The sequence below is a fragment of the Microtus ochrogaster genome, chromosome 7 (assembly GCF_000317375.1).
Source record: "Microtus ochrogaster isolate Prairie Vole_2 chromosome 7, MicOch1.0, whole genome shotgun sequence".
Taxonomy (NCBI): Eukaryota; Metazoa; Chordata; class Mammalia; order Rodentia; family Cricetidae; genus Microtus; species Microtus ochrogaster.
Window position 1 is genome coordinate 36,350,290 of NC_022014.1, and position 27,383 is coordinate 36,377,672.

General features: G+C 48.4%; 2 protein-coding genes across 2 annotated transcripts in view; one reads left to right on the top strand and one right to left on the bottom strand.

Moving 5' to 3' along the window:
* Zswim7 (zinc finger SWIM-type containing 7) overlaps positions 1-6,857 on the top strand; it is a 14,964-nt gene extending 8,107 nt beyond the window's left edge. Inside the window, exons 4-5 of the mRNA XM_005349890.2 lie at positions 4,715-4,819; positions 6,455-6,857. Coding sequence (XP_005349947.1) covers positions 4,715-4,819; positions 6,455-6,571 — 222 coding nt within the window. The 3' untranslated portion in view covers positions 6,572-6,857. The remainder of the gene's footprint in view (positions 1-4,714; positions 4,820-6,454) is intronic.
* Positions 6,858-8,168: 1,311 nt separating this feature from the next.
* Positions 8,169-26,531, bottom strand: Adora2b (adenosine A2b receptor). The gene is made up of 2 exons (XM_005349891.3): positions 26,096-26,531; positions 8,169-9,243 (listed from the first exon to the last, which is right to left on the bottom strand). The coding sequence occupies exons 1-2, from the start codon at positions 26,428-26,430 to the stop codon at positions 8,580-8,582; spliced, it is 999 nt and encodes a 332-aa protein (XP_005349948.1). The 5' UTR covers positions 26,431-26,531; the 3' UTR covers positions 8,169-8,579.
* Between the last annotated feature and the right edge of the window lie 852 nt (positions 26,532-27,383).

A 27,383-nucleotide genomic window follows, 5' to 3' on the forward strand; every position in this document is an offset into this window, starting at 1 on the left:
TGTAGACCAGGCTGGTCTCGAACTCACAGAGATCCGCCTGCCTCTGCCTCCCGAGTGCTGGGATTAAAGGCGTGCGCCACCATCGCCCGGCAGTATTTGATCTTTCTACACAAGGCTTGTTGCATAAAATAGTATCTCCAGGCATTTTAGAAATTAAAGATAAATATGACTTGATGCTACTCAATAGCACTGTATTAAACTAACAATGGCGTGGACAGACTCTTTTCTCAAGGATTACCAACCTTTGCTCTCTTGTTGATAATAGGGGCAAGCGTGCACACACACGTTTATTGACATGTTCATCCTGTTCATAATCTCATGTTTATAGGGAAAAATAAAATGCTTCTTGCAGTTATTCCATATGTACAGATTCATTTTGTCCACACTGATCTTTCTAAACTGTTGTCAGAAGTATTTATAATGAGTCAGACTCCTGAGTCTCTGTGGTCCTGAGTTTTCCCCTTAGGGCTTACAATAGATCTGCGATGTGACAGCCTCTTACCATATTCTTATTACTTTCATGCTATTGATAATTCTCAACAGAAGCAAAGCCAAGTATTTCTTTTGCAGGAAACTGAAATGCAGAGGGTAAAGTAACAGTCAGTCTGGCTACCTCACACTGCCAGACTCCAACATGAGACTAGAAAAACTATTATAAACAGGAGGCCGGCATAACCACCTGCACCCAGGCTAGCTTCACGAGACAGTGGTAAATGTGGCTACAGTTGAGGGAGGGGCCTCTTATGCACAACACGGAAATGCTGGCAGTGGTAGAGCCAAGTTTGTGTGTGGCTCAGAAGGGTTAAGACAGACACCATCCGTGGGTAGGGACATTTTTTTCATTGTTTGAATTCTATCTTCTAGTGAATGTCTCAGAGCTGAGACCAAGTCGGCAACTCTTAATTCTTAGAGAATGATTTGAACAAAGCCTGCTCTGACAAATGCATGTGTCCACTTACGGATCAACTTGCCAGTCCATATTGTAGCTGACCTTAATTGACCTAGAAGGTCATCATGTGTTTCTTCATTAACAAAATGGAGTGTTGGATATATTTACAATCTTTGGATAAAACTTTTCTACTCAAAGGGGAAATTTTCTCATGGTGGGTTTATAGATGAATATAGTTGGAGCCGCTGAATTTGTTTCTTGTGTTATCTTTTTGTATTTTATATACAAAAAGGACCCTTCCAGTCTCATAGAATTTTGGTTCCAGGGCTGCAGAGACAGCCCAGCTGTCCTCTTGCAGAGGATCTGGGTTCAGTCCCATCACACACACGGCAACTCACAACTGCCTGTAACTCTAGTTCTGGGGATCTGGTGCGTCTTCTGACCTCTGTGGGCACCAGCCATGCACATGGTACACAACACATAGGCCAGTATGACACTCCTACATATAAAATAAAAATAATATAAATCTTTTTTTGTTTGTTTTTTTGAGACAGGGTTTCTCTGTGAAGCTGTGGCTGTCTTGGGACTCACTCTGTAGACCAGGCTGGCCATGAACTCAGAGATTCACCTTCCTGTACCTATCAAGTACTGGGATTAAAGGCATGTGCCACCACCACCTAGCCTTATAAATCTTTTTATTAAGTTTCAAGTTAAAAGACTTTTTTTTGGTCTCAGCTCCATTATCATATGACCAGAATAGGCATTGTCCCTTAATTATATGATCTGGCTACTAGCTAAAATTTTAAACGTCTTGTTTAAAACAATTTGAATTATTTTTGTCAATATGACTTTCTTAATGGTTGTCCATCATATCTCTGTCTTTAAAAATAGACTCCTAGCTATGTAGCTGTCAGCTTCAACTTTGACTTGAGTTGAATGAGACTAGAACTCTCAGACATCACATCAATCCTATGGTACATTGTACAGTCATACCGTAAGACTCAGGGTTCATTCCTCAGCTCTGTAAGGTGATAGAAGTTGAAGCAGATGCTGCCTTGGTGCCCAACTAGTAACCTTTCCATGAGTCAACTTTTACTCCGTAGGTCAGCCCAGATATTTTCATTATCCTTCAGGTGTAATGTGTAATTATTTTGAAGTCATTGTTTTGTTGCTGTCACCTGAGCTGCCTTTTAGACACTTTCAGCTCACTTACTTGAACAAGGTTGTATAACTTACTGCATATCCACAGGAGACAACTGTAGTTCAATTCCTAAAACATCTGCACTCGGGGATCCCAGTTCTGAAGCAGCCCTCTCGGAGGACACTGGAGAACATGGCATACTACAGTCTTTAACATTTCTGCCCAGCTACTCACATTCTATGAGCTACCACAGCTCACACAGCCAGTCTGTATCAGGATAGGAACAGTAAACCCTTTTTCCAGAAAGAGACAGCAAACACAGGAAACAATAAATGCAGCTTCCCAAATGCAGTACTACAGGGCCTGAGGTGGTTATAAGGTGGTTGCTCTGACTGAATGATCACTACAGACTTCCTGCCAGGGAGACTCCTGAGAGTCCAGTCCTGGTCTTGAGTGTGTTCTTTCCTGTTTACTTTTTAAAAATCTCCATGCAGGGGTGGGGAAAGGAGGGGTGAGTGGGGGCACATTCCAGCCTATGCTGTGAGTGGAAGAACTCGGAGCAGTTCCGGTAAGAGAGGGTCCTTCTTCCACTGAAGAGTGAACACACTAAATTAAATTACCCCTAAGGTCAATTTCCAGTTCTAAACATTTCTAACTCAGATTTTTGCCCGATTGTTGGGTTCATTCATTGTCAACTGCTAGATAAGGAAGAAGCAAATTAAAGCTCTTACTGTTTTTAGAGTTTCTACTGCCCCAGGAATTTGGCCAGTTTACTTTGAATCTCAGGCAGCCTTTTGAAAGCATAAGGCAAGGGGACCTCTGTAGAATTTATCCCTGTCCCTAAATCACCAGGCTTTGGTTCAACATAATCCAGGAAGCATTCTGATAGATCCAGGACCTAGAGAGTCCTGGAGGCTTTACCTGTTTGAGTCTAAATCTAGAGAGAAAAGACGGAACATTAAAGGTACATTCTTTGGTAGTCTGGAGAGCCGATGTCTACCATGTCAGTGCTGAATGCGAGTGAGTTTTCTTGAGGGTGAAGTGGGAAGCAGTTGGCTTTAATGTCCGTTCATTCTTTCTAGATCACTAGGGAAACTGTTGGTGCTCAGCGCTGTTGGTGTCACGTTTATAAGATAGCAAACCTTGGAATAGGAAGTGTGTAGGGTTAGGTTTTAATACCTGATTTAAACTATGTCTAGGTATGGTAGGAGGACATTCCTAGTCATCTCAAATCCCCCATGGAATTCTGCTTAGTCAACAAATTACCAGAAAAGCTGTGTCATATTAAGCATTAACAGACAAACAAGCACAGCACTTGAACCTATTATTTCTTCTAATTAAGGCCTTACCTGTTACTTGTTCTCAGGTTGGGGCAGAGGATCCTGGGAATGCTTACATTATAATCTTAACAAATCCTGACTTTTTCATTTAGATTGCCGTCTTAAAGCCTAAATTTAATTTGAAAGCCTTGTGGCAAATTCAGATATGACAGTCTACTGTAGAGTAATTGAAATGTTTTTACTTCCCTTTGATGGTGATGATCTACTTCATTTGGGAGCTAACTCAGATGTAGCTTGTGTTAACTGGTGTTCATCACTATAATGAGTATCTGGCATAAGTCACAGTGAAGGAGAATGGGTTTCTATTGGCTAGTAGTTTCAGAGGTTCCTATCCACAGCTGCTGGGCCCTGTTGTACTGGCCCAGGGCAGCACAGTACGTTCCCGTATATTATCGCAGGAACAGGAGGCTGAGAAGGCCTCTTTACCTGGCAGCCAGGAAGCAAAGACAGGAAGGTTGGGATCCCAGGATCTCTTGCAGTGGCATGCCCGCAGCAGCCTAACCCGGTCTAACTGTGCCCTGCCTCCTAAAGGTTCTACCACTTCCCATACGCATCAGGAGATAGCAATCAAGCTTTTAACACATGTGCCTTTGGGGGACATTCAAAATCCAAACCATAGCAAGCTGCCAACAGGAAATACTTAGCTACTTGGTGCTCCGGAGAGTGGTTTCTCCACAAACTGGTCCAATCACACCACAGGCAAATCTTGTTTTCCTTTTACATTTCCTTTGTGTTCCTTTTGACCATCACCAAGAGTATTTGTTGTACTGGGCCTCTCACCAACACCCACGTCTGTGTCCTTCTTCCATCCCGCTGGATGAACAGGCAGATCTGAACTTGCCTCCTTCCCTGAGACCTCCATCCTGAGCTGCTGAGTCATCCCTCTCCCCTCTCACACCCTTTCTTCTTCCTTCACCTGAGAGCCGCTGTGTTCCTGCCTCCCATGCACTCTGCTCCTTTCCACTCTCTGGGAATGTAACAGCAGCGGTAGAAAGGTCCATGCATGCAGCCTCATACTACTGCAAGGCCCCGCAGTAAAATGCACACGAGCTTTTCTCCAGTCCTGTTTAGTCCCTACAGGCTGAGACCTGCACATCACAGAGAACAAGAGGCTGTTTGGAAGCCTGGATTAGACTGAAACCCTTCCACCGCCTGAAGTCCTAGAGTGCTGAAGAGAGAAGAGTTTGCACACCCCAGAAAGAAAACCTGTGTTTTCCCTTTTGTATAAACTCCACTGCAGTTCTTCACAGTGATGTCCATCAGCAACTCTCGGGCACTGAATAGATCGTCAGGAACCTGTACCAGGAGCAAACCTTCTAACTCTGTCCGTCCTCTTCTTCCCAGGTAGTTGGAAGTTCTGGCAAAACATACACATGTCTGGCTTCCTGTCATTACTGTTCATGTCCAGCGTTTGCCTTCTCAGTGTTACGGAAGAGTGACAGTCTGCTGGTAAGAATGGGCTCTTGGGCTGGAGAGACGGCTTAGAGGTTAAGAGCAACCACATGGTGGCTCGCAACCATCTAGAATGAGATCTGATGCCCTCTTCTAGTCTGTAGGCATGCATGCATACAGAACACTGAATATATAATAAACAAAACTTTAAAAAAAATGGGCTCTTGCCACTGCACCCAAATTGGGAGAGAAAAGGCCAGCCTCATTTCAGACTTTAAGTGCTACATACATTTTTTTGGAAGGGGTTATATGGAATGAGTATTTCCCTCAATATTGGAGAAATTGTGGTTTATTATCCTTGTCTTAGTCACCTCTTGAATTCAGCCTCCTAGAATTAAATACCACATTTGGTACTTTACCAGATTCCTGTTTGTTTTTTTAAGGTTGTAAAGGAGGTTGTGGGGACAGTAAGGTAATCCTGGAAATGAGTGCTGGGGAAGTAGACAGCCCAGTAAAGAGAGAGCTAAATAAAAGGTGCGCACACCTCATCCCACTGCTTGTAAAGATGGCTTTGGCCTCACATTCATCCTATGGAGCAGGAACACCTCCATCTACATCTCTGCATCTTTGTGAGTCCACAGAGTCCAGACATCAAGTTAGGACAGCTTGTCTGCCTACTGCTTGTTCCAAAGGGAAAGAGATGCAGTACCCTCCTCTGCTAAGAGAAGGTGGTTAGTCCTTAGTCTGGCCAGAGTAGAGAACAGTCAGGTTCGCCTCATTTCTTACCTTTTTATTTTTTAAAGATTTTTTTTATAATGATTATTTTTATTTTCTTTGCATTGGTATTTTGCCTGCATGTATGTCTGTGTCAGGGTGTCAGATCTTGGAGTTACAGATAGTTGTGAATTACCATGTGGGTGCTCAGAATCGAACCCCGGTCCTCTGGAAGAATAGTCAGTGCTCTTAACCATTGAGCCATCTCTCAAGGCTCCCCTTTCTTTTTTTTTTTTTTTTGGTTTTTTTCGAGACAGGGTTTCTCTGTGGCTTTGGAGCCTGTCCTGGAACTCGCTCTGTAGACCAGGCTGGTCTCGAACTCACAGAGATCCGCCTGCCTCTGCCTCCCGAGTGCTGGGATTAAAGGTGTGCACCACCATCGCCCGGCCCCCCTTTCTTTTTTTATACTATTAACAACTAAACATCTTAAGAGTTTGGTGCCAAATTGAGCATCTCCATTCATACACCCCACTAGCCATGAATGTGGTATATTTCACCTGTATGACAGGATTGAACCGCGGTCCTCTCAGGATCCAATGCTGTGTTTTGTGACACAGGTCTAATAGGGTCATCTCCACACATTTGTGTGTATGTGAGAATTTTCCCTATGCTCCTTCCCCACCCCAGAAGACAACAATGATTAAAGTGAGTACAGGCTCTGCATGCTCGTTACAATGAAGTTTGAACCTGCTGGGTAGCTATGAGATTTGCATGAGCTCCCGTGTGAGGAACGCTGAGCAGTATAGTGTCTCAAGGACTGTCAGCCGCGCTGTAACCACACACTGAAGGCAAGGATGAAACCAGCTGAAAACATGGCAGAGTTTCACTCTCCTCCTTGCATGTGATAGTGAGAGGTTTGATTAGACTGGTCAGACATGATCCTGCCTGTTCCTAACAAGTTTGTGTTTTGTATTCCAGTGTAAGCATCTCCTGGCGATCTATCTTAGTCAGGTTATGAGAAGCTGCCAGCAGCTCAGTGTGTCAGACAAGCAACTGACGGACCTGCTACTGATGGAGAAGACACAAGAGGCATAAAGGTGCCGGAGCAACATCTTCAAGACAGAAGCCATCAGGAAACTCATTCAACACTTCATGGTTCTCAAGGTGGAGAAATAAGATACGCTTCCCGACTTGTTACTGTCACTTTGCCCTCATAGGCTGCAGGATGGGCTTTGGATTGGCACTGTAGGTTGCAGAGGGTTCGTGTGTGGTTAAGAACCCTGTATGATCTTAATAAGAACCAGTCTCTGAACCTCACAAGTAGAAATGTCCCTGGGTACAATTCAGTATTGTTGGCTCAAATAAAGCCCGATACCATGTTGTGTCTGCAGCTAGCTCATGTTACTAAAGTGCTAGTGACTGTAAAGGCGGATGGTGGACCAAACTCAGTAGGAGCAAGCGTAAATGAGAACATTAATCCTCACGAAAGGACGAGAGCAGACATGCAGCTAAGTGACAGAGAGTGTGAGAAGATGAGGGCTCTTCTGCTACGCTCATCTGTGTGGAGAACAGGGAGAGCTGGGTTTGCTCTGTGAGCATTATTGGGCTTTTATAGCATGATAAGGAACATACTAAAGCCCTGGAAGGAAACTAGATCCTACTAGGAATTTCACATGGAAAGAAAGACAAAGTAAGTTCCAGGAGTGGTACTGGAGAGAAGAGATGAGACAGACCCAGAGAGAGCAAAGGAAGTATGAGAAAATAACCACCAAGAGGAAGCAGATTGTAGCCTGGGAAAAGTACTTAAGAGGTAAAGCCACGGCAGCCAGTCGGTCCTAAAGGGTTGGGAACTCCCTGCCTCTCTAAGCACTCGTCCTTTTAGGAACTGAAGAGTAGACAAATGGAATAAGTGACTTCATAGCCTAGGGACACCCCCCCTCCGCATTGTTGTGCCCCCAAACACAAACTGTTAGCGAACAGCTGCTGGATAAAAAGCCAAACACATGTTGCAGTTAGAGAACCAGAGGGTTGGCTGAGCATTATGTTGAGTTGTAGCAAACAAAGAGTCAAGATTTCTTTACTAGTCGAGAGCCCTGGACTCAGTATGAGCTTCCCCTTTCGGCAGCCTTCAGGGTTAGTGCAGACAGCACACTGTGTACAGCAAGCCAGTGCAGGGCCTTGAACGTGTTTTTACCAAGTTTTATTTCGCTGAATATAATGCACAATTAGGTATTTTCCTTAGGAAAATTTCACACTGTGGGTCCCAATAAATCTTTTTTTTTTTCTTTTTTCTTTTTTTTTTAGATTTTCGAGACAGGGTTTCTCTGTAGCTTTTGGTTCCTGTCCTGGAACTAGCTCTTGAAGACCAGGCTGGCCTCGAACTCACAGAGATCTGCCTGCCTCTGCCTCCCGAGTGCTGGGATTAAAGGCGTGCACCACCACCGCCCGGCTGGTTCCAATAAATCTTAACTTGGGAGAGAAGCAAACCCAGTCAGAACTATGTCAAGAAGCAGGATTCCAGTTGAGGAGGAACCCATTTCTCCAGTTCCTATCTAGTATTTTGTGTACATGGAAAACACTGAACTTAAAATTGTTTTTTAAAATTATAATTCTATTTCAAAACTTAAGAGAATATCATTTTCTAAATTAATACAACAGTATCTTAATTGAAGAATTATACTTTAGTTTTCAGGGTTGCAGTCCTAGGAACAAGTATACAATAGTATAGCCAACTTTTGTTTTTCCATTACTTTAAGTGAAAAATACTTTTATTATAATAGTTCACAGTGTTTCACAGTAAGGTAAGTTTTAGTCATTTTCTACCATGAATAAGGCAGATTCTTAAAAATAAAACATCTTTGGGAATCAGTTCAAGCCACTGTCATCATCCACACGGAGCAGCTGAGTAGATTCATAGGTGTATTTAACCTTGGAGCCTACCGATTGCATATGCATATTAGCTAGAGTTGTGTAACTCCAGGTCGGACTCAGAAGAGCAGCTCATTTGCTTGGGAGGTGCAGCTGCCTTTCACAGTGAGAACCAGCCAGTTGTGTGGAGTCCCATTGTTTGTTTTAAGCCTTCTCCAAAAGGCCAGAGCCGAGGTCATAAGCCCAGACTGAGAGCAGACTGTGCCCCAGCCTGCCCGCTCCCACCTTTGGTGTCTGACTGGCAGAGAACATAACTGGAGATGATTCTGTGGAAAGTGTAGCGGAAGTCTCGGTTCCTGTAGGCATATACAATGGGGTTGACGACTGAGTTGGCATGCGACAGGAGGATGGCAACATTCATTAGCCACTTGGGCTTTTCCTTGGCAAGAGCTGGATGGAAAAGAGTGACACAGTTGATGGCATGTACTGGTAGCCAGCAAAGAGCAAAAATGCCTACGATCATGGCCAGTGACTTGGCTGCATGGATCTCTCGCTGCAGAGTGGTCCTTGAGTGGTCCATCAGCTCCATGCGCTGGAGCTGCCTACAGGCCACCATGAAGATTTTGATGTAGATCACCATCATTATGAGCAGTGGAGGAAGGACACACCCAAAGAAGTTGAAATACACCATGTAGCTCATGGGGACCACGTTCTCAAAGAGACACTTCACAGGACAGCAGCTTTTATTCACGCTTCCATCCCCAGATCCTGTGCAGTTGCTGGTGGCTTTGTCTTTACTATTCCAACCCAGGAATGGAGTCAATCCAATGCCAAAGGCAAGGACCCAAAGGAGAGCAATGATCCCTCTTGCTCTGCTCCCAGTGACCAAACTTTTATACCTGTTAAAGAGAATATCATCTGTTATCGGTCATGTTACAGTATTCCTTAAGCAGAGCCCAAAGTCCCACCCTGCTGGTGTCCCATGGCCTTTTAGCTCACCTGGCTTGAAGGTCCATCTTCTGAGGCACGATGGCCATTACTTAACACAGGGGCAAGTGTCAGCAGCTTTGCTGCAGGAAGCTCAGAGAGACTGTCATTCTTAGCCAGGCATGGTGGCGCACGCCTTTTATCCCAGCACTCAGGAGGCAGAGGCAAAGGCCAGCCTGGTCTACAGAGCCTAAGACAGCCAGAGCTATACAGAGAAACCTTGTCTTGAAAAACAATGACCAAAAAAAAAAAAAAAAAAAAACCCACACCAAAACAAAAACCCTCATTCTTGACTCAGTACTTGCTTCTGTTCAGTGACAAAGGTACAGACATCTTAGAGACCTTTTGAATAGCCTCTGTACTGGGTAATTGCAGGCCTCCTGGAAGGAGCAGTTGAGATATGCCAGTGTGTAGAACATGTCCGTGCTCTAATGGTAAAGGACCGCCATCGCTAAGGGAAGATGTCACTAACATAGTGAGGAAACATGCATGTGAAACCTGACTCACAAGGAGACACCTGAACAAGCTGACTCTGCCTCGGGCTTTTGACAAGAACCACTTCTCTTAACACCAGAAGTTTGTTTTAGGGCTGGTTATGATGGGTGCACACCTGTGGCCCTCCAATCAGGAGGCTGAGGCCACAAAGCAAAACCTTATCTCACAAAAGGAAAATGGCCTTCGTCATACTCTGGGCAGGGGCACTGCTGAATTCTCTGCGGAATCTAGAACAGAAACTCTGTTAGTGCCTCTTCTACAGAAAGCCACCGGCAGGAGAGTTTGCTGAAGCTTGGGAAATCAACATCGATAACTGGTCCTTAATTTGTTACATACATTTTTTCCTCAACTAGAATGATAGCCACCTAAGGACAGACCATATCTTAATGAACTGGTATCCCAGGGCCTAGCACAGTGCCCAGTATATAGTCCCCAATATATAGTCCATTCTTTTTTTGGTTTGTTTTTGGCTTTTCGAGACAGGGTTTCTCTGTGTAACCTTGGCTGTCCTGGAACTTGCTCTGTAGACCAAGCTGGCCCCAAACTCAAGAAATCTATTTGTCTTTGCCTCTCAAGTGCTGGGATTAAAGGCATGAACCACCACAGCTCAGCTATAGTCAGCCATCATGAAAACATCCCTCATTTGATTCCTGTTAGTAGTAGATTTGCAGCAACTATATACTAGGAATACTCAATGCTGTAGCCTGGGCAGGCAGGACAACCAGTCCAATATGCAGAGGAAGCCCACTGAGACTTGGCTCATACATAATGACCGTTCGGCTTTGCCGCTTCCTCTCAGCAGCAGGCAGCTCAGTTGCAGGGCCTTTACTACAGGATGGCCTGCTGAGCTCAGCTGCTCACTGCATTTTTCTTGGCCAGTGATGAAACTCTCTGAAAAATGTTTTTCCTTGCCAGTGCCTCACCAGGGCCGTCAATAGCACAGTTAGTCTCTGCAAGGTAACAATGCCTCCACAACGGCTAAACCACTCAGAATCCTGTCCGTCAGGTAGCCTGCAATACAGCTCTGCCCTGGACTCAGCCATATTAATAGTTCAGCTGAACCAGGCCAGCCTTGGTGGACTGGCTGTGGGGTAAGCAAGTCCTAGACTTCCTTCTCTGGTCAGTGATTGCTAAGGTACAAACAAGGAAAGCTTCAGTCTAGGACATCAACATCATGGAAGACCTCTCAGTGGAAGCTTGTGGATGAGAGGGAGGAGAACCCTGGATAGCCAGGAGATTCCAGGCAAATGGCACTCACATGGGCTTTCATTACAGACACAAGGCCATGGAAGACTTGCAAGCCAAGGAGTGCTCATGTTGTAGAAGTCACTGGGTCACAGCAACTGAGTTTAGGGATGCATGAGGACACAGAAAGAGCAGCTAGGAAACTATTTCAAAACTCAAAAAGATGCTCTCTGGGACCAGGATTCAGCCTGGATGATGCAATGGATACTGGAAAAAAATCAACAGGCCTTGAAGATGGATTAGATGGAGGATGGTGAAGAATCAGGGATGATGCATGGTTTTCAGGGGTTTTTCCCCAATATCCTAACATTCATTGAAACCGATGATTAAGGGCTGTCATGAGAAGAGTGGATGTTAGTAACTAGTGACGGTGACCTATAGAGAAGATGCAGAAAAATTGACCAGGGCGTGGGTGTGGTGGCATGCCTGTAATCCTAGCACTCAGGAGGTGGGGAGAGGAAGACCAGGAGTTTGAGGTTAATATAAGTGATATGAGGCTATCCCCAGCAGCCTCCTTCCCAAAAAGAAAAAACAGGCCATCAGAGATGACTGAGGAGTCAGAAGGATGCAGGGCTGTGTGAAGGGATGCTACCTGAGTCCTGGCAGAAGAAAGGATAGAAAGGCTGGATGGTGGTGACATGGTCTGTGTCTTCTTGAGAACTGTCACTTCACAAAGCTGAGGAAGGGAGAGGCAGCTAGTACACAGGACTTGTCTGTCACCCCGGGAGAGATGAGGAGAGCTTGCCAGGCAAACAGGACCTTGATGGTGGTGCCACTTTGCATTTGACAGGGTGCAGGCTGGGACCAGGGAAGTGGGATCTGAGAAGGAGGGAGAGGAACATTGAGAGCTGAAGGGACAGACTGGAGCACTCAAGCTGAGTGAGTGACTCATCAAATGTCCACAGACAATATCAATAGTAGGACAGCAAAGATCCAGGGAGCCAGATATGAGAGACACCAAATTGAGACAAGTGCCTGAATGCTCCTCTCTCCAAACAAATTCCAGTAGCACAGCACACAAGCCCTGCCTCCTTGGGCACACTACACCCTGAAACTCACACCTCCCACTAATCAAGTCTCATGGGAAGGGGCTGCTAACCCAGGCTGTCACTATGAGAAACAAGGCTCAGAACGTAAATGATTTGCCCACTACCACTAAATCATAGCAACACAAAGCCCACCAAATTGATGGCGACCACTGACCAAAGTGGTTATTTGCTGTCTAGGGACCGCTAGCCCTTCAATGCTCATATCACAAGTCCCAGTTTCCCTTCTTCTGTCACCCAGCCATTCATCAAATGCTTTAGCATGAGGGCTGCTTGCCAAGTCCTGGAGCCTCTGTTCTGCAAGCAGCACACAGGAATCAGGAGGATCACGACTTGAACATCCTCTACCAATCTTTAGTGCAGAGGTTCTCAAACTGTGGGTCAGGATCCCCCCAGGGATGAATGACCCTTTCATGGCGTCACCTAAGGCCATTGGAAAACAGTCCACGTTAAAGAGCTGTCCTGGGAAAGCAGACTCTGGCAAATAGTTGTAGCTCTCTGCTGTGCAGAGCTGTGTCCAGGTCCTCCTTATAAAGTTCATTAGCTAAGGGATTGGTGGAAGCAGCCATACAGAAGAATCAACAATAGAGCAATGTGATTGCTGATTACCTAATGAAGGGGCTGGGGACTGGCCAAGGGCTGCACAACCAGTGCTGGCCTACTGGAACAGGGTTCTGGGGCTCAAACCAGGTCACAGTCCCAGCTCTCAGGATGCTTCCAGCTCCGAGCCCCTGGACAGCAACATAGTAGCCTGAGCCCTCTCCTACACAGTGGCACTGGAGCCCACCTCCCAGCCACAGCTGTGACTTACAACACAGATTTACACAGCACTTTCCATGGCTGGCAGCTAGACTGGGGCTCAGCAGGCACCTACCACCAATGAGACCCTGAGTTCATCCCTGAGCCCCACAACAGAGCATTTCCTAAATGCACACTGCTGAGTGAATACATGCTGAGAACTATACTGCTTCCTAGCTGTTGAGGGCTCTTCATAGTCTTGTCCATAGCTCCACTCCTCAGTAAATGCAGACATTTCTGTTGTAAGACAATGTATATCCTTTTTTTTTTTTTTTTGAGACAGAATCTCAATCTGTCCAGGCTGTCTTGGAACTCAATATGTAGCCCACGTCAGCCTCAAACTTAGGGCCACTTTTTTCCCCTCACCCTTCTGAATGGTGGGAATAAGATGTAAGACACCAAGCTTGCTGCTAAGTACATACATACATCAAAAACCTCATGTTCTCTCTACACACACACACACACAGAGGACATAGGTGAACATGGGTTAGGGCATACCACTCATAACACAGTTTTGTAGCTAGGGTACTCTCAAGATTATTAGGGTCAACTGGGTGTGCAGTCCAGCGGGGCTAGTGGCTGCCAGAGTGCATATCTGGATAACAGCAAACAAGCTGACAGTCTGGTATAGCTGCAAGAGGAGCTCCGAACCAGGACAATGTAGCAGTGCTGGGGATGAAAGCAGGCTGGGGTACACAGGATGGGGTGCAGTTTTCTAAGGAAGGGGTGTCAGGCACAGTGTCTATCCTCTTCATCCCTGGAATCTTCTGGAAGTCAAGCAGGCCCTTTTCCTTTCCTGCAGAAGAGTATGTCACCCCCAAACTCCTGTCCCCAGTTCTGCCCAGGCAAAATCATATATGAAGCAAAGCAAACATCTGCTCCCACTTGCCTGCACATATGCGTTAATTCACAGGACAGAAATTTACATGGAAGCAGAGAAGTTCACACTGAAGTATGCCACTGTGTGAACCTTGGCACCCAGTGTTGCCCAGATCATCCCAACAGAACAGGCTCCTTAACAGCAGAGGCGAACATGTTCCCCGTTCCAACCACAGCCAGCACTGTACTCAGAAACAAAGCCAAAGAGCCTGGTTTATCTAAAGAGACCAGCTCACCATCGTCCTGATCACATAAGCATATTTTACATCCTCTTGTAGCTGCATCTGGAGCCCGTGACAAGGGCGTACAGGTTAACTAACTATATTGCTTAAGAACAACTCGGTAGGGCTGGAGAGATGGCTCAGAGGTTAAGGACACTGACTGCTCTTCCTGAGGTCTTGAGTTCAATTCCCAGCAACCACATGGTGGCTCACAACCATCTACAATGAGATATGGTGCCCTCTTCTGACATGGAGGCGGAACACTGTACTGTATATATAATAAATAAAATCTTTGGGGGCTGGAGAGATGGCTCAGTGGTTAAGAGCATTGCCTGCTCTTCCAAAGGTCCTGAGTTCAATTCCCAGCAACCACATGGTGGCTCACAACCATCTGTAGTGAGGTCTGGTGCCCTCTTCTGGCCTTCAGGCATACACACAGACAGAACATTGTATGCATGATAAATAAATAAATATTAAAAAAAAAAAGAACAACTCGGTAGGCCGGGCGGTGGTGGCGCACGCCTTTAATCCCAGCACTTGGGAGGCAGAGGCAGGCAGATCTCTGTGAGTTCGAGACCAGCCTGGTCTACAGAGCTAGTTCCAGGACAGGAACCAAAGCCACAGAGAAACCCTGTCTCGAAAAACCAAAAAAAAAAAAAAAAAAAAAAAAAAAAAAAAAAAAAGAACAACTCGGTATTTCTAGAACCACAGACTGGTGGTGTGTGTGTGTGTGTGTGTGTGTGTGTGTGTGTGTGTGACATGTACACCTACACAGGACATACATACATATTTGTGCTGTTTTGTTGTGGTTTGAGTTTTTGTTTTGTTTTTTGTTAACGTGATACAAGCTAAAGTCATCTGGAAAGAGGAAACCTCAATTAAGAAAATGCCTCCGACATTTTGGCCTGTAGACAAGTCTGTGGGGTTTTCTTGATCCGTGATTGATGTGAGAGGGTCAGGCCAGTGTGGGTGGTGCCCCTGGGCAGGTGGTCCTGGCTGTGTAAGAAAGCAGGCTGAGTAAGCTAGTAAACAGTGTCCCTCCATGGACTCTGCTTCAGTCCCTGCCTCCAGGTTCCTGTCCTGACTTCCCTCAGTGACAGACTGTATATAAGCTGGACGATGACTAACCCGCTCCCCAAAAAAAGAGAAAGGAAGGGAGGGGAAAAGGAGAGGAAGAGAGGGAGAGAAAGAAAGCCTTTCCTCCCCAAGTTGGTTTGGGTCACAGGTCCTTCTGTTGTTGTTGTTTGTTTGTTTTTATTGAGCTATACATTTGCTCCCCTCCCCTCCCTTTCTACCCTCTCCCATAGGTCACCGTTCTTATCATAGCAATAGAAAGCAAACTAAGACAACTGGCATATTTGAGATGAGTAACACCTGAATGTACCTGGAGGGAACGCTGATGTCTGTAGGCAAAGTTTCTCTGTCTCAGCAGCTGCTCCCAAATGACCATCCAGAGACATATTATTAATTGTAAAATGCTCAGCTGGTAGCTCAGGCTTGTTACGAGAAAACCCTTACATTTCAAATTAACCCGTATTTCTAATCTACCCTCTGCCAGGTGACGGTACCTTTTTTCAACACAGAATCTTCAGCTTGCCTTCCTCTGCATCTCCCATGACTCTACCCTTCTTCCCACCCTTCTCTCTGCCCTGAAAATCCTGCCTAGGTATCGGCCAATCAGCTCTTTATTAACAATGAGAGAAAAACATTGTCACAATGTACAGAAGGATTATTCCACAGAAGAAGTCTGTCTGACACCACCCAGGAGTCTGAAGTTGAAAAAGAGTGGTCCCAGATACAGCCACATGGCCAACCCAGATACCAGGACAGTAAAAAACCTGAAGCCAGAGATGGACTTAGATCCAGTTAGTGAGCCAGGCTATATTGCTAATAACTTCTGGAAATGCCAAAGAGAGGAGAGGCTTGGTCGTCTGGAACAGGGCCAATCAGTCCCCATCACTCAGTTTCCTCCGTTTCTCCCATAAACCTCTTAGGACATTACATATAGAAATCTGATCTATTGACAACAGGCTGGCCCTTCCATAGAACAGCTGACAGCTTGACAAGCTACGAGTGAAGAAAATAGCTGCAAAGTTGTAGAGAGTGGCCAAGAAACCCCAGGGACGCACAAGGAGACACAGCGAGCATGCGGGAGCATCAGCAGGAAAACGGAGCAACATTCCAGGCAAGGAACACATGCAGAGACCTCAGCACATTAAGTTCCAAGAGGTGAGGGGCCCTGGAAGCCAGGGCAGACACACAGGGAGGAGCATGGGAGAGGGAGTACTGGGTAGAGAGAAGCTCCAGTGCAGAGCAAACAGGGCCAGAGTCACACTGGAAACAGATGCTGTATACAGAAAGTCACTTCGGGAAGTTTGTGGCTGGCAGGCCTGAAGCTACATAGGCAGTAAACCCAAGAGGCATTGGGAAGTAGAAAGGCGGGGTGTCAAGCAAGAACTTCCATATGGTAGGAGAGGGGACAGCCTGGGCTCTAACAAAGCAGGAGGGGCTGAACCCACATAGTGAAGGACTAGTGAACCCCAACCTCTCCATAGTTCACACTCAACTACACTTCCTAGCCTGCGGTCCAACCTAGGCACGGAATATACCAGGGCCATAAGCTCCCCAGCACCTCTCCCTACCCCCCTAATTTTCAGAGCAGTAACACACTGATGCCCAGAAACCTGGGAGCTGGCCTGGACTTACTCTTCTACCATCAGCTTCTCTCCACGTCACCAAACCCCTTTGAGCCCGTCTTCTGGATTCCCATCTTCAGCTACAAGCACACCACTTACCTTTGCCCATTAGATCTGCCGGTCCCTCTAGATGACTCACCAATCACTGGTGACAGCGCCCACATACCCATTCAGACTGCTGCCCATCAGCCACCTTGGGAGGCCTGGCTCACTAACTGGATCTGTGTCCATCTCTGGCGTCCGGCTCTTTACTGTCCGGTATCTTGGTTGGCCGTGTGGCTTTACTTAGGAGCTCTTTCCAAACTCTCAGGCTCCTGGGTGATGTCAGACAGACATCAGCCTTCCTTCCCTCCAGGTACAAATGTTCTCCATGGCCTCTGCCGTAATCACACTTCCTTTCTTCCTGGCCTGGATGACACCTGGCTTTCCTACATAATCTTGTCCCTTCCAGTCCATCCTGCTGTCCACCAGAGTGGTCTTAAAGTGAAGATCTAGCATAACAAAATTCCTGATTTAAACTCTACACTTGAGGGGTTGGAGAGGTGACTTGGCAGTTGAGAGCACTTAATAATGCTTCTGCAGAGGACCCAGGTTCGAGTCCCCGCACCCTCATGAAGTTCACAGCCATCTGAACCTCAGTTCCAGGGTATCCAACAACCTCTTCTAGATTCGGCAGGCGTCAGGGATGCACATGGTGCACAGATGTGCATGCAGGTAAAACACACATACACATAAACATTAAAATAGTTTTAAAAATAAAATGCCTACATTTGAATCAGCTGTGGGCATACACATCTGTAATCCCAGCACTTGGGAGGTAGAAGCAAGAGGATTCTGAGTTCCAGTGAGACCCTGTCTTTCTCTGTCTCTCTCATACACATACACAAAATAGTAAAAGCTGAAATGTGGCTCCCTTGGTAGGGTGCTTAGCTAGCACCATGAAGCCCAGCCGGAACTAAACCTAAATTCCAGCACTCAGGAGCAGGAGGAAGTGAAAGCTGAGTCCAGGCTAGCCTGTGCTACGCGGCACCGTCTCTAAAGAAATGAGTAAAGAATTCCACACTGGCGCGTGATTCTCACCTCGTTATCTCACAAAACCATAGGGACTGACAGTCAAGACACAAAGGTAAATTCATAATTGTATTAAAATCAGAGTGGAGGGTATCAGAAAACAGAGGTTTCGTGAGTTTCTACAAACAGAGGCAGGCAGGATCATCACGGTGGTGTGGAATCCTCAAGGAAAAATGCTCCAGCCTAACTGCCAGCAGCAACCGGAAAGGAATTTAGGACAGAAGCGGGGAGTCACAGCCTGTGCACCACTTTCTGGGCTGCCAGGATTCCCAGGTGCTGTGGCTCTGCCCTCTGTCCTCTCCCTACGCCGCCTGGAGCTGGAGACCCAGTTGATGGAGGACAGGGTGGAAATGTCTCGACTATGTCCACGCTTCCAAGTGAAAGAAGTCAAACCCACTGAATCAAAAAAAAAAAAAAAAACCTTCTAAAAGCAAATTCAAGGCAAGCATGGTGGCATATGTGTAAAAGCACAGCCACTTGGGAAGGGGGACACAGCCTGGGCTCTGTGAGCCATCCTGTTTCAAAATAAATACGTAAATAAAAACCAGTTAACTTTATGGGACCCTGTCAGGCTTGTCAGCAAGTCTGATGACCTGAGTTCAACCCCCGGGATCCACGTGGTAGGAGAGAAGCACCTCCTGCGAGCTGTCCTTTGTCCTCTATGTCACTGTGGCGTGCAGACTCGCACAGATAAGCCAACGCAAAAAAAGATGGCGGCCCACACCTGAGGGTCAGTAGGAGCCAGTAGGAGGGAGTACAGAAGGGCTGCTCAGCAGACAAGCTGGTCACAGAACGAGGTGCACTTGCTTCCTTTTTTGTGCCCTTCGAGGTGCTGACTTCTATGCCACCCTCAGTACCCACACACCTCCTGGGTCCTTTAGGGACACAGCAGAACCTTTAGGACAAACGCTGAGCCCCGTAGGAAGCCTCAGGCCCTCTGTGACCCGCCTGCTCCACCCCATTGCTCTGCCTCCTCAGCCTCACTCTGTGAGGCACCAGGGTTCTTTCTCCGCCTCTGCTCCTTTGCACGGCCCTCACACAGCCCAGAGCTCTTCCTTCCTATGAGCCCCACCCACACACCTGCAGCATGAGCCCTCTAGAAAAAGCGTTACACCCCTTCAGCCAAACTGTTCTCAACATTGATGCTGTCTGAGAAGGTGCACTCCTTAGCTGTCATGGAGACCTGCAGCCACTGGCAAGGTCTCCAGCCTGTTAGCCTGAGACAAGAGTGGATCATGGCAACACTGTTAAGGGAGAAAGAACACACTGGACAATTCTTGAAGGTTGGTGATGAGTTGGAAGTATAAGGAAAGGCTGGACCACAGACCCCTGAACGGAAGAAAGAGACAAGGATAATCCCCAGCCCTTCAGCTGCTACTGGAGTTCTGAGTGCAAGCGAATGTTTGGACCGAATACAGCTCCCTTTTCTAGTCATATTACCCTTCAGCCGTCACCCATCCTCTCTGTCGCATGCAGTAAATACTTCAGGGCCCACATCACAATCTGCTGGCACCCCCCATTCACCCCCATTCATCAAGGACTGCTCCTACAGAATCCAGGTGATGTCTGCCTTCTTCCCTGGAGCTAGCCCCATGCTGTTTAGGGCTCCTAGGCACGCAGGTTCCTGTAGCCTGTGTGATCCCAGGCTAAAGAGCTCTGGGCCTCATCTCCGAAGTGCCTGCCCACAGAGTTCTCAAGACTAGCCAGAAGGTGGTATATAAGAGGCAAGGCCACCCATAGAAAGGGCTTTAATAAGGTGTGGGTGCTGTCACAGATGGAAAAGTCCAACATGCAAGAAAACTGGGCATGTGTTAAACACCTCTAGGCAGGGCACACCCATAATGGCACGGGCCAGATAGAAGAGACACTGAGTCCTGCTAGTGGTCGTGAGTTAGGGCCTGCAAGGCTGCAGACCCAGTGTGTGTGTGAAAGGAATGCAGACGGTCTGTCTGGAGAAAACGTCATTTCCTTTGCCCTTCTGTATTAGTGGGGGCTCTCTAGAGGAACAGAACTTTTAGGATGAGCACACACACACATATAGGGGATTTGCTTTATATGTGTGTGTGTGTGTATGTATATGTGTGTATATATATATATATATGTATATGTGCCATTTTCGGGATTGGTTGTGTGGTTTGGTTCTTGGACTTGCCCATGTCTGAACAGTAGCTCAGTGACTACAGGCTGTGGCCTGATGGGTGCAGCTCTGGGCCCCACTCCATTCAAGGGGAGAGCCTGTGATGACCAGGAGGACCCTCTCCTCTCACCCCTCGGGGGAACATATATATATATATATATATACACACATATATATGTATATATATATACACACACATATATATACACACACACATATATATGGTCCAAGAATCCAGTAGTTGTTCAGCTCACAAGGCTGATGTCTCACCTGGTCTTCAGTATTTGCTGGAATTCTGAAGAAGCAGGCTCTAATTACAGTGAACGGGTGGACTTGCCAGCGAGAGCAAGCAGGCAAAGAGAAAGAACTTCCTTCTTCCATGTCTTTTATATAGGCTACCAGGAGAAAGTGTGGCTAGATTAAAGGTAGATTTTTCTACCTAAAATGATTTAATTACGAAAAAGTCCCTCGCTCTTTCTCTTTTGGTCGCAGGCACTTCGGAAGACGTAGGTTACCGTTCAGACATGGGCAAGTCCAAGAACCAAACCGCACAGCCAATCCCGAAAATGGCACAGAAATGGCATCGAGAAACCCCGGTCACAAAGATACGAATCTCTTAAGGGGGTCGACCCCAAGTTCCTGAGGAGCATGTGCTTTGTCAAGAAGTACAGTAAGAAAGGCCTGAAGAAGATGCAGGCCAACAGTTGGAAGGCAATGAGTTCACATGCAGAGGCCAGCAAGGCCCCTGTGAAGCCCAAGGTGGTTAAGCCCAAGATGCCAAAGGGCCCCATCTTGCTTTTGTTGCTCACCACAAGTTGGGGTTAGACTAGAAGCTACATGGCCAAGGGTTGCAGGCTCTACCAACCAAAGCCCAAGGTTCAAATCAAAGCAGAGGTTTCCGCTCGAGCCCCGGCCCAGGCCTCAGCTCCAGCTCAGGCTCCCAAAGGTGCCCAGGCCTCCTGTGAAGGCTCCATAGAAAAGACTTCACATGCCTGCAGATGTGAAGACAGATGGACTGGGGTGACACACTGTTTGTGGATGATCAGTGGCCTATGTTGATTTTACAAATCAACTTGAGGCATGATCTGTAAGTGAAAAAAGGAAGGGAGAGAGGGAGGGAAGGAGGGAAGGAGGGAAGGAGGGAGGGAGGAAGGGAGGGAGGGAGGGAGGGAGGGAGGGAAGGAAGGAAGGAAGGAAGGAAGGAAGGAAGGAAGGGAAGGAAGGAAGGAGTCCCTCGCTGGGTGGTTGTGGCACATGTCTTTGGGAGGCCGAGGCAGAAGCAGGTGAGTTGTTCCAGGGCAGCCTGATCTACAGAATGAGTCCAGGACAGCCAGGGCTGCACAGAGAAGCCCTGTCTCTAAACACAAAACAAACAAAAAAAGGAAAGAAAAGAAAGAAGGAAGGAAAAGAACAAGTCCCTCACAGGTATACCCAGCTGCCAAGCTGACAAGCAAGAACCACCACCACAATTTCCCACCAGCTCTTTCTCCAGACAGCCACAGGCGGTGCACGCCGCCTTTCAGAACAGGATGTAGATGGTGGTCTAAGGTGCAAAACCATTTCCTGCACGGCTGCCCTTGGGCCGTGGCCCTTCCAGGCAAGCTCAGTGACTACAGGCTGTGGCCTGCTGGGTGCAGCTCTGGGCCCCACTCCATTCAAGGGGAGAGCCTGTGATGACCAGGAGGACCCTCTCCTCTCACCCCTCGGGGGAACTAACAGCTGGGGTGCCTGCCAGCCCCACTTCATCACCCCTGCCTGGCCATTTCCATGTTCTCCTGAGGGCTGACTGGTTACCTCAGGCTTGACTTCTGCAGCCTGAGGACCGGAGTTCCAGGAGCCTCCTGAGTATGTGACTCAGTTCCAGCCTAGTTTTAAGACAGGCTCAAGGACCTCCCCTCCCCATTTCACCCACCCAGGCAAAAGCCACCTGCTGCCTGCCATATTGGTCAAGCTGGAGAGAACAGAAATAGGAGATTAGACAAGAGCCGATGGTGGCCCTTGCTCTGGCTTCAAGGTCGGGGCTCCAGGTCTGGAGATGGAGCGAGTCCCCTGTGTGCTAACAACAGAGAATAAACAAGTGCAAAGCAACACCCAGTTCTGGGTAACTCTGGAGCCAGGACCTGCTTTAGTAGGCCACACCCCAGAATCTGTAGCTACCTGCCCTCAGCCCGTGACACCTGCTGCTCGCCTAGCTTTCCCAGCATCCCCAGGCCCTGTATCACCCTATCCACATGCAGGCCTGTGAGGGATCTTCTGACAATACAGCTTCCTTCATTAGAGCATACCAAAACAGCTGGGCACGGGGGTGCGCTCCTGTAGTGCCTGCTACCCAGGCTTCAGCAGGGCTCCAGAGCAACTCACTATAGATCTGCTGTCTCGGGCCCTCCTGCCCCTGCCTGCCTTTTTTGTTGTTGTTGTCATTGTTTTGTTTTTTTGCACTGTTTTTAGAACATACATTCCTAATGACACACACACAGTATGGCAGAGGACAGAAGGAAGGACAAATATGGCCCTTTCGTTCTGATTAGCCAATAGATACATCTCTCTCCAAAACACCGTCCCTCAGCACCTCTAGGAGAACAATCCAGTCAGCTCTTCCAGAGTCAACCACGGTAAAAGGGAAAACTGAGTTCACTGAGCAAAGGAAGGAAGACCCTCGGAGTGGCACGAAGGGGGAACAGGATTAGGTTAGGCCCGGAGGAAGTACTCCTGTGGGCACCAGCAGGAACCAGCCAAAGGATGAAGTGAGAGAGCCGGAGGCTGCTGTGGGCAGAGATGTGGGCGGAGACGTGGCTGACCTCCCACAGTCACCAGCTTCCACCCCAGCTCTGCTGTGCATCCCTAGCACAGCCTAGCACAGCTCACTTCAAAAGCTTCCCTGCATGGGAGTCCTCACCGGGGCAGAAGGCAGGACCTGTCTGTGTGTGGACACCCCTCCCTCTAAGGACCACAAAGGGATGGTTTTTATGCCTGGCATCGCCTCTAGGCTCCCTCTTTCATGCTGCAGCGCCTGCCCCCTCATGTTAGTGAGATCAAGACCAGGGGAGCCAGGGCCTCCTAAGCACGACACCATCAGAGCCATGGAGTCAAGTCTAAGTTTGTTTTGCCCAGGTGAGAGATGTGCTTCTCTAAGCATTCTGTGCTCACACCCTGGGCTTCACTGGCTTGGCTTCCTGAGAGAGACACCGACTCCTAAACAGGATATTTTTTTAAAAAATTGGCTTATTTTATATTTTTAAATGTGGGTGTGCCCAATTGTAGGTACCTAAGGAAGTCAGAAAAGGGTGCTGAATCCCTTGGAACTAAAAGTATGGGTACTTGTAAGCCAACCTGATGTGGGTTGATGGGAACTGAGCTCTGGTCTTCTGGAAGAGAAGCATCTGATCTTAATCCCTCATCAATTACTTTCTCCTTTTTCTTTCTTTCTTTCTTTCTTTCTTTCTTTCTTTCTTTCTTCTTTGCTTTTTGAGACAGGTCTCCCACTGTAACTCAGGCTAGCTTGTGACTGGAACTTACTATGTAGCCCCAAGCTAGCCTCAAACTGGTGATTATCTTCCTGCCTGGGGCTCCTGAATGCTGATTTCCATGCCTGGACCACACCTGGCTCCTCAGCCAGGTACCTCTGTTTTGATGTCCAGCTGTAGTTCCATGCCCCTCAAGGAGGGTCTCGGAACCAACTCAGTATTTAGGGTCACTCAGATCCAGACCACGTCAAACAAGAGAAGCTGAATGAGGGTTCTCAAACTTTTGATATAAACAGCAGACCCAAGGTAGACGTTAACATTGGAGGCCTTCATACACCCTACCACATCTCTGATTCTGCAGGACCCAACTGGGTTCTGTAATCTGCATTTTCTTTTCGGACAAGAGGCTTGCTGTTACCCAAATTAACCTTGAAATCCCGAACTTCAGGCAATCCCTCTACCTCAGCCTTCCTGAGTGCGGTTGGAATTACTGCCATGCTACCAGAGTTCAGCTCACAGTAATCTACATTTTAACCTGTTCCCATAGGGTCGTGCTTTCAACTGCTGAGGGCAGGAGGCCCACCATGCACGCCACCTCTCAGGAGGGCTCAAGAAAGGGTGAGAACCTTGTATACATTTCGACCTACCACTGTGCAAGCTGGTGTCAAGGCAGGTTAGGCACTCATATCTGCCCGGGTGTGGAGCAGGATACTGCTGTGCACACTTCCAGACCCCCCCAGGACAGGCCTGCGGGTGGTAACGGCGCACAGTGGACTCTGCACTCACTGCTCTCCCTCCCTTCACCTTCCACAGGACCCTCACCCTTAGCAAATGCAAAGGAGAAGCAAGGAGCCCGTGATTCACATCTGTTTCCCCTTAAGACACCCACACCCGTTTGCTTCAAGACCCGCCCAGCACAACCCAGGACAAGAACTAACAGATTTAAACATTTATGGAACTTCCTGCTCGGGTCATGTGGCACAAGAGATACTTGGAGTGTGTCCTGGGTGAGCTGCCATGTATTTGGGGCTCTGCCAGGGGCAAACCCAAAGGGCTTCCCCCGAGTAGGCACCTCAAGCTGGGGGCATTTGACTGCTCAGCACTGTGGGGAAAAAGTTCAAAAGGCCATAAAGTACTCTATGGGAGGCAAGAGACAAGAACAGACCCAACAGAATGGAGAGAAGAGAGGCTGTGTAGGTTCACACTCAGAAATCCCTGGTTGCAGTGCTCCTGAGGGGATATGTGCAGCCTCCCAGTCAGATGCCAAGGGCAGTGGATGTGGAACCCCCCCCACACACACACATACAAGCAGGGGCTTCCTGTCCCATCTGGGACCCAAGGTCTTACACACAAGGGACCACCAGGCTCATCACTTCTATCTATTACAAGGGCTTGTGGGAGTTTTCTGCTCATCAATTCCCCAAACACATTTCTCCTAGAAACACTGGCGAACTGCGGACAGGACCTCTTCTCCGCATCTCTACAACACTGGGACCACACGCAGCCCCGGGAGACAGGTGGATGGCATGGTGAACATCAATGCCATTCATCCCACATGTAGCATCCTGAACCAGACCCTCATCTCCCCGGGCCACCACTCCTCACCTACAGCATGCAGGCGACAGCACCTGTCCTCTGGATAGTGCCAGGATTAAAGTATAAATATTTAATTGGCGTTATCTGGCACCAAGTCGGAGCTCAGTGAGTTCTTCCCTTTCTCTTCCTACTCTTGTGACTCAGTTTCCTCGTCTAGGTTCCAAGTCTAAAGAGATCCAAAGCTCACTTCAGAAATGCCAAGGGCCCAGGCACCAACAGACATCAAACAACTTTAAATTTATTAGCTACAACTGGGAGCCATGTCCCTTGCTAACTGGGTCGCTACCCTGAATCCTGTTTTCTCAGGGTGGAAAAAGGAGAAAGTGGTTTAAGTGTATTTGGAGAAAGGGCCTCTCCTCTCGGGCTGCTGGGCACTGTGGCTGTATACAAATAAGGTTACACAATGGCTAGAGGCTCTAAGACTGCTTGCTTGTCAGTGTTCAGTGAGGCAGCAAGCACAGTAGTTCTTTAAAATGTCTGGGAGTAATCTGAGTCACCACGGGGCTAGTAGAGACCAATGCTCCTAGAGTTCCCCACTAGAGCTAAGTGGCAGATCTGACTCGCCGCCTCAGTTATAGGAGAGGCGCATTCTAAAGCTGGGTCGTTAGTACTGTGTCCCTTATAACAGTACCAATTCCCAGAATCCAAAGTTGCCTTGCTCTTAGTTGAAGTTTCTCGGGGCCCATTACGCACAAGACCGCGAAAGGCAGCTGCTGTTGATTCCCTTGCCGAGCTAAGAGGGCTAGGAAGGTGTATCTTTCGCCACGAGGGTGGAGATGCAAACACCAAACCTTCCCGAGCTTGAGCTTCCTGAGTCCGTGCCGGGTACCTCGCAGGGAGCGCACTTCCAAGAGACCCTAAGGGTGTCCTTATTTAGATCCCCTAAGCTGGGAGCGACTGGAGCATCCCTGACGCCTAAGAGACGCCTACCCGGTGGCCTCTTCTGCTGCCCCAGGACGGTCTCAACAAGCGTCGCGGGAGGTAGCTGGCATCCTCCACGCCAGAACCTCTCTTAGCGTACTCTTAATCTGGCCCATCTGAGGTTGAACCGTGGGCCTGGAGAGGGCGCCCCTTGGTAGAACCTAAACCGGCCCGGGCTGGAAAGATTTGTCTCACCTGAGCGGGACGCGAATGGCCAGATACCTGTCGACGGCCACGGCCAAGAGGCTGAAGATGGAGCTCTGCGTGAGCACCAACACGAAACAGGCGAGGAAGAGGCAGCTGTGGAAGTCCGTACAGAAGCCCAAGCTGATGGTGATAGCGAAGGGGATGGCGAAGAGTCCCACGGCCACGTCGGCCGCCGCCAGAGACACCAGGAAATAGTTGGTGGGGGTCTGCAAAGCACTCGAGGCGCCCACCGCGGCGCACACCAGCACGTTGCCCGCCACCGCCAGAGCGGCGATGACCAGCTCCAGTGCCACGTACAGCGCGTCCTGCGTCTCCAGCGGCATGGCCGGGCCAGCCGGGCCCGGGGTGTCGTCTACCAGGGTTGCGCTGGTCTCAGGATAGTCGCTAGGGCGCCGCCAGGCATGGCCACAGCGCCTACACCGCGCGTCCCGAGCCGGGTCTGCGCCTCCCAACCCGTGCGCTCCGGACGGGGCCGGGGGCGTGGCCTGTGTGTGGGCGGCGCCCATTGGCTGCCTGCCAGGAGCCCTTCTTGGTCCCGCCCTTTTCCCCGTGGTCTGTGCGCCACCTCCCACCCAGTCCGGCGCCCCAGCTACTTGCCCTGTGCAGACTCCCCTGCTGGGCGTACAGATCCTGCTACACCAGAGTTGCCACCCCCACCCCAGGTTGGTCCCCGGCTTCCTCTCAGCACTGCACTCCCCTTGCGGTCCCTTGTCCACCAATCCCCAAGGCCACCGCTGCCCGCCGAGGGTGCTCGCCGCTTTCCAGATTCTGTCTCCCTCTGCTGAGCGCCCACACCTGCAGATGACCCATCCTTCCTCCCACGTGCAAGAAACCCCCGGGGCCGGCCGCTGCCTGCTCCCCCATAGCTCGCTCCTGGAGGGCTCTGGCTGCTCCTCTGCATCTGGAGTCTTCAATCCTAGAACACTGCCGGCTGAGTCTTTTGCCCCAGGAAGCCGCTATCTGTAGTCACCAGCCAGGATGGTTAAGGAGATTGTCAACGCAAAAAAGATGACTGGAAACATTGTTAAGCCGAACCCAAACACGGGCGACAGTTAAACAACTTCTTTGTGTGGGGGGGGATAATGGAACTTTTTGATTTTTTTTTCCGAGACAGGCCTCGAACTCACAGAGATCCACCTGCCTCTGCCTCCCAAGTGCTGGGGTCAAAGACGTGTGCCACCACCGCCGGGTGGAATTTTTTTTTTATTTTTTTTATTTTTTTTATTTTTTTTTATTTTTTATTTTTTTGGTTTTTCGAGACAGGGTTTCTCTGTGG

Bases quoted from the DNA above. Each gene is read 5' to 3' on its own strand.
- Adora2b (XM_005349891.3), bottom strand. From the start codon at position 26,430: ATGCCGCTGGAGACGCAGGACGCGCTGTACGTGGCACTGGAGCTGGTC. The intron at 9,244-26,095 runs GTGAGACAAATC...TCTCTTTAACAG, and splicing joins GCCATTCGCGTCCCGCTCAG to GTATAAAAGTTTGGTCACTG.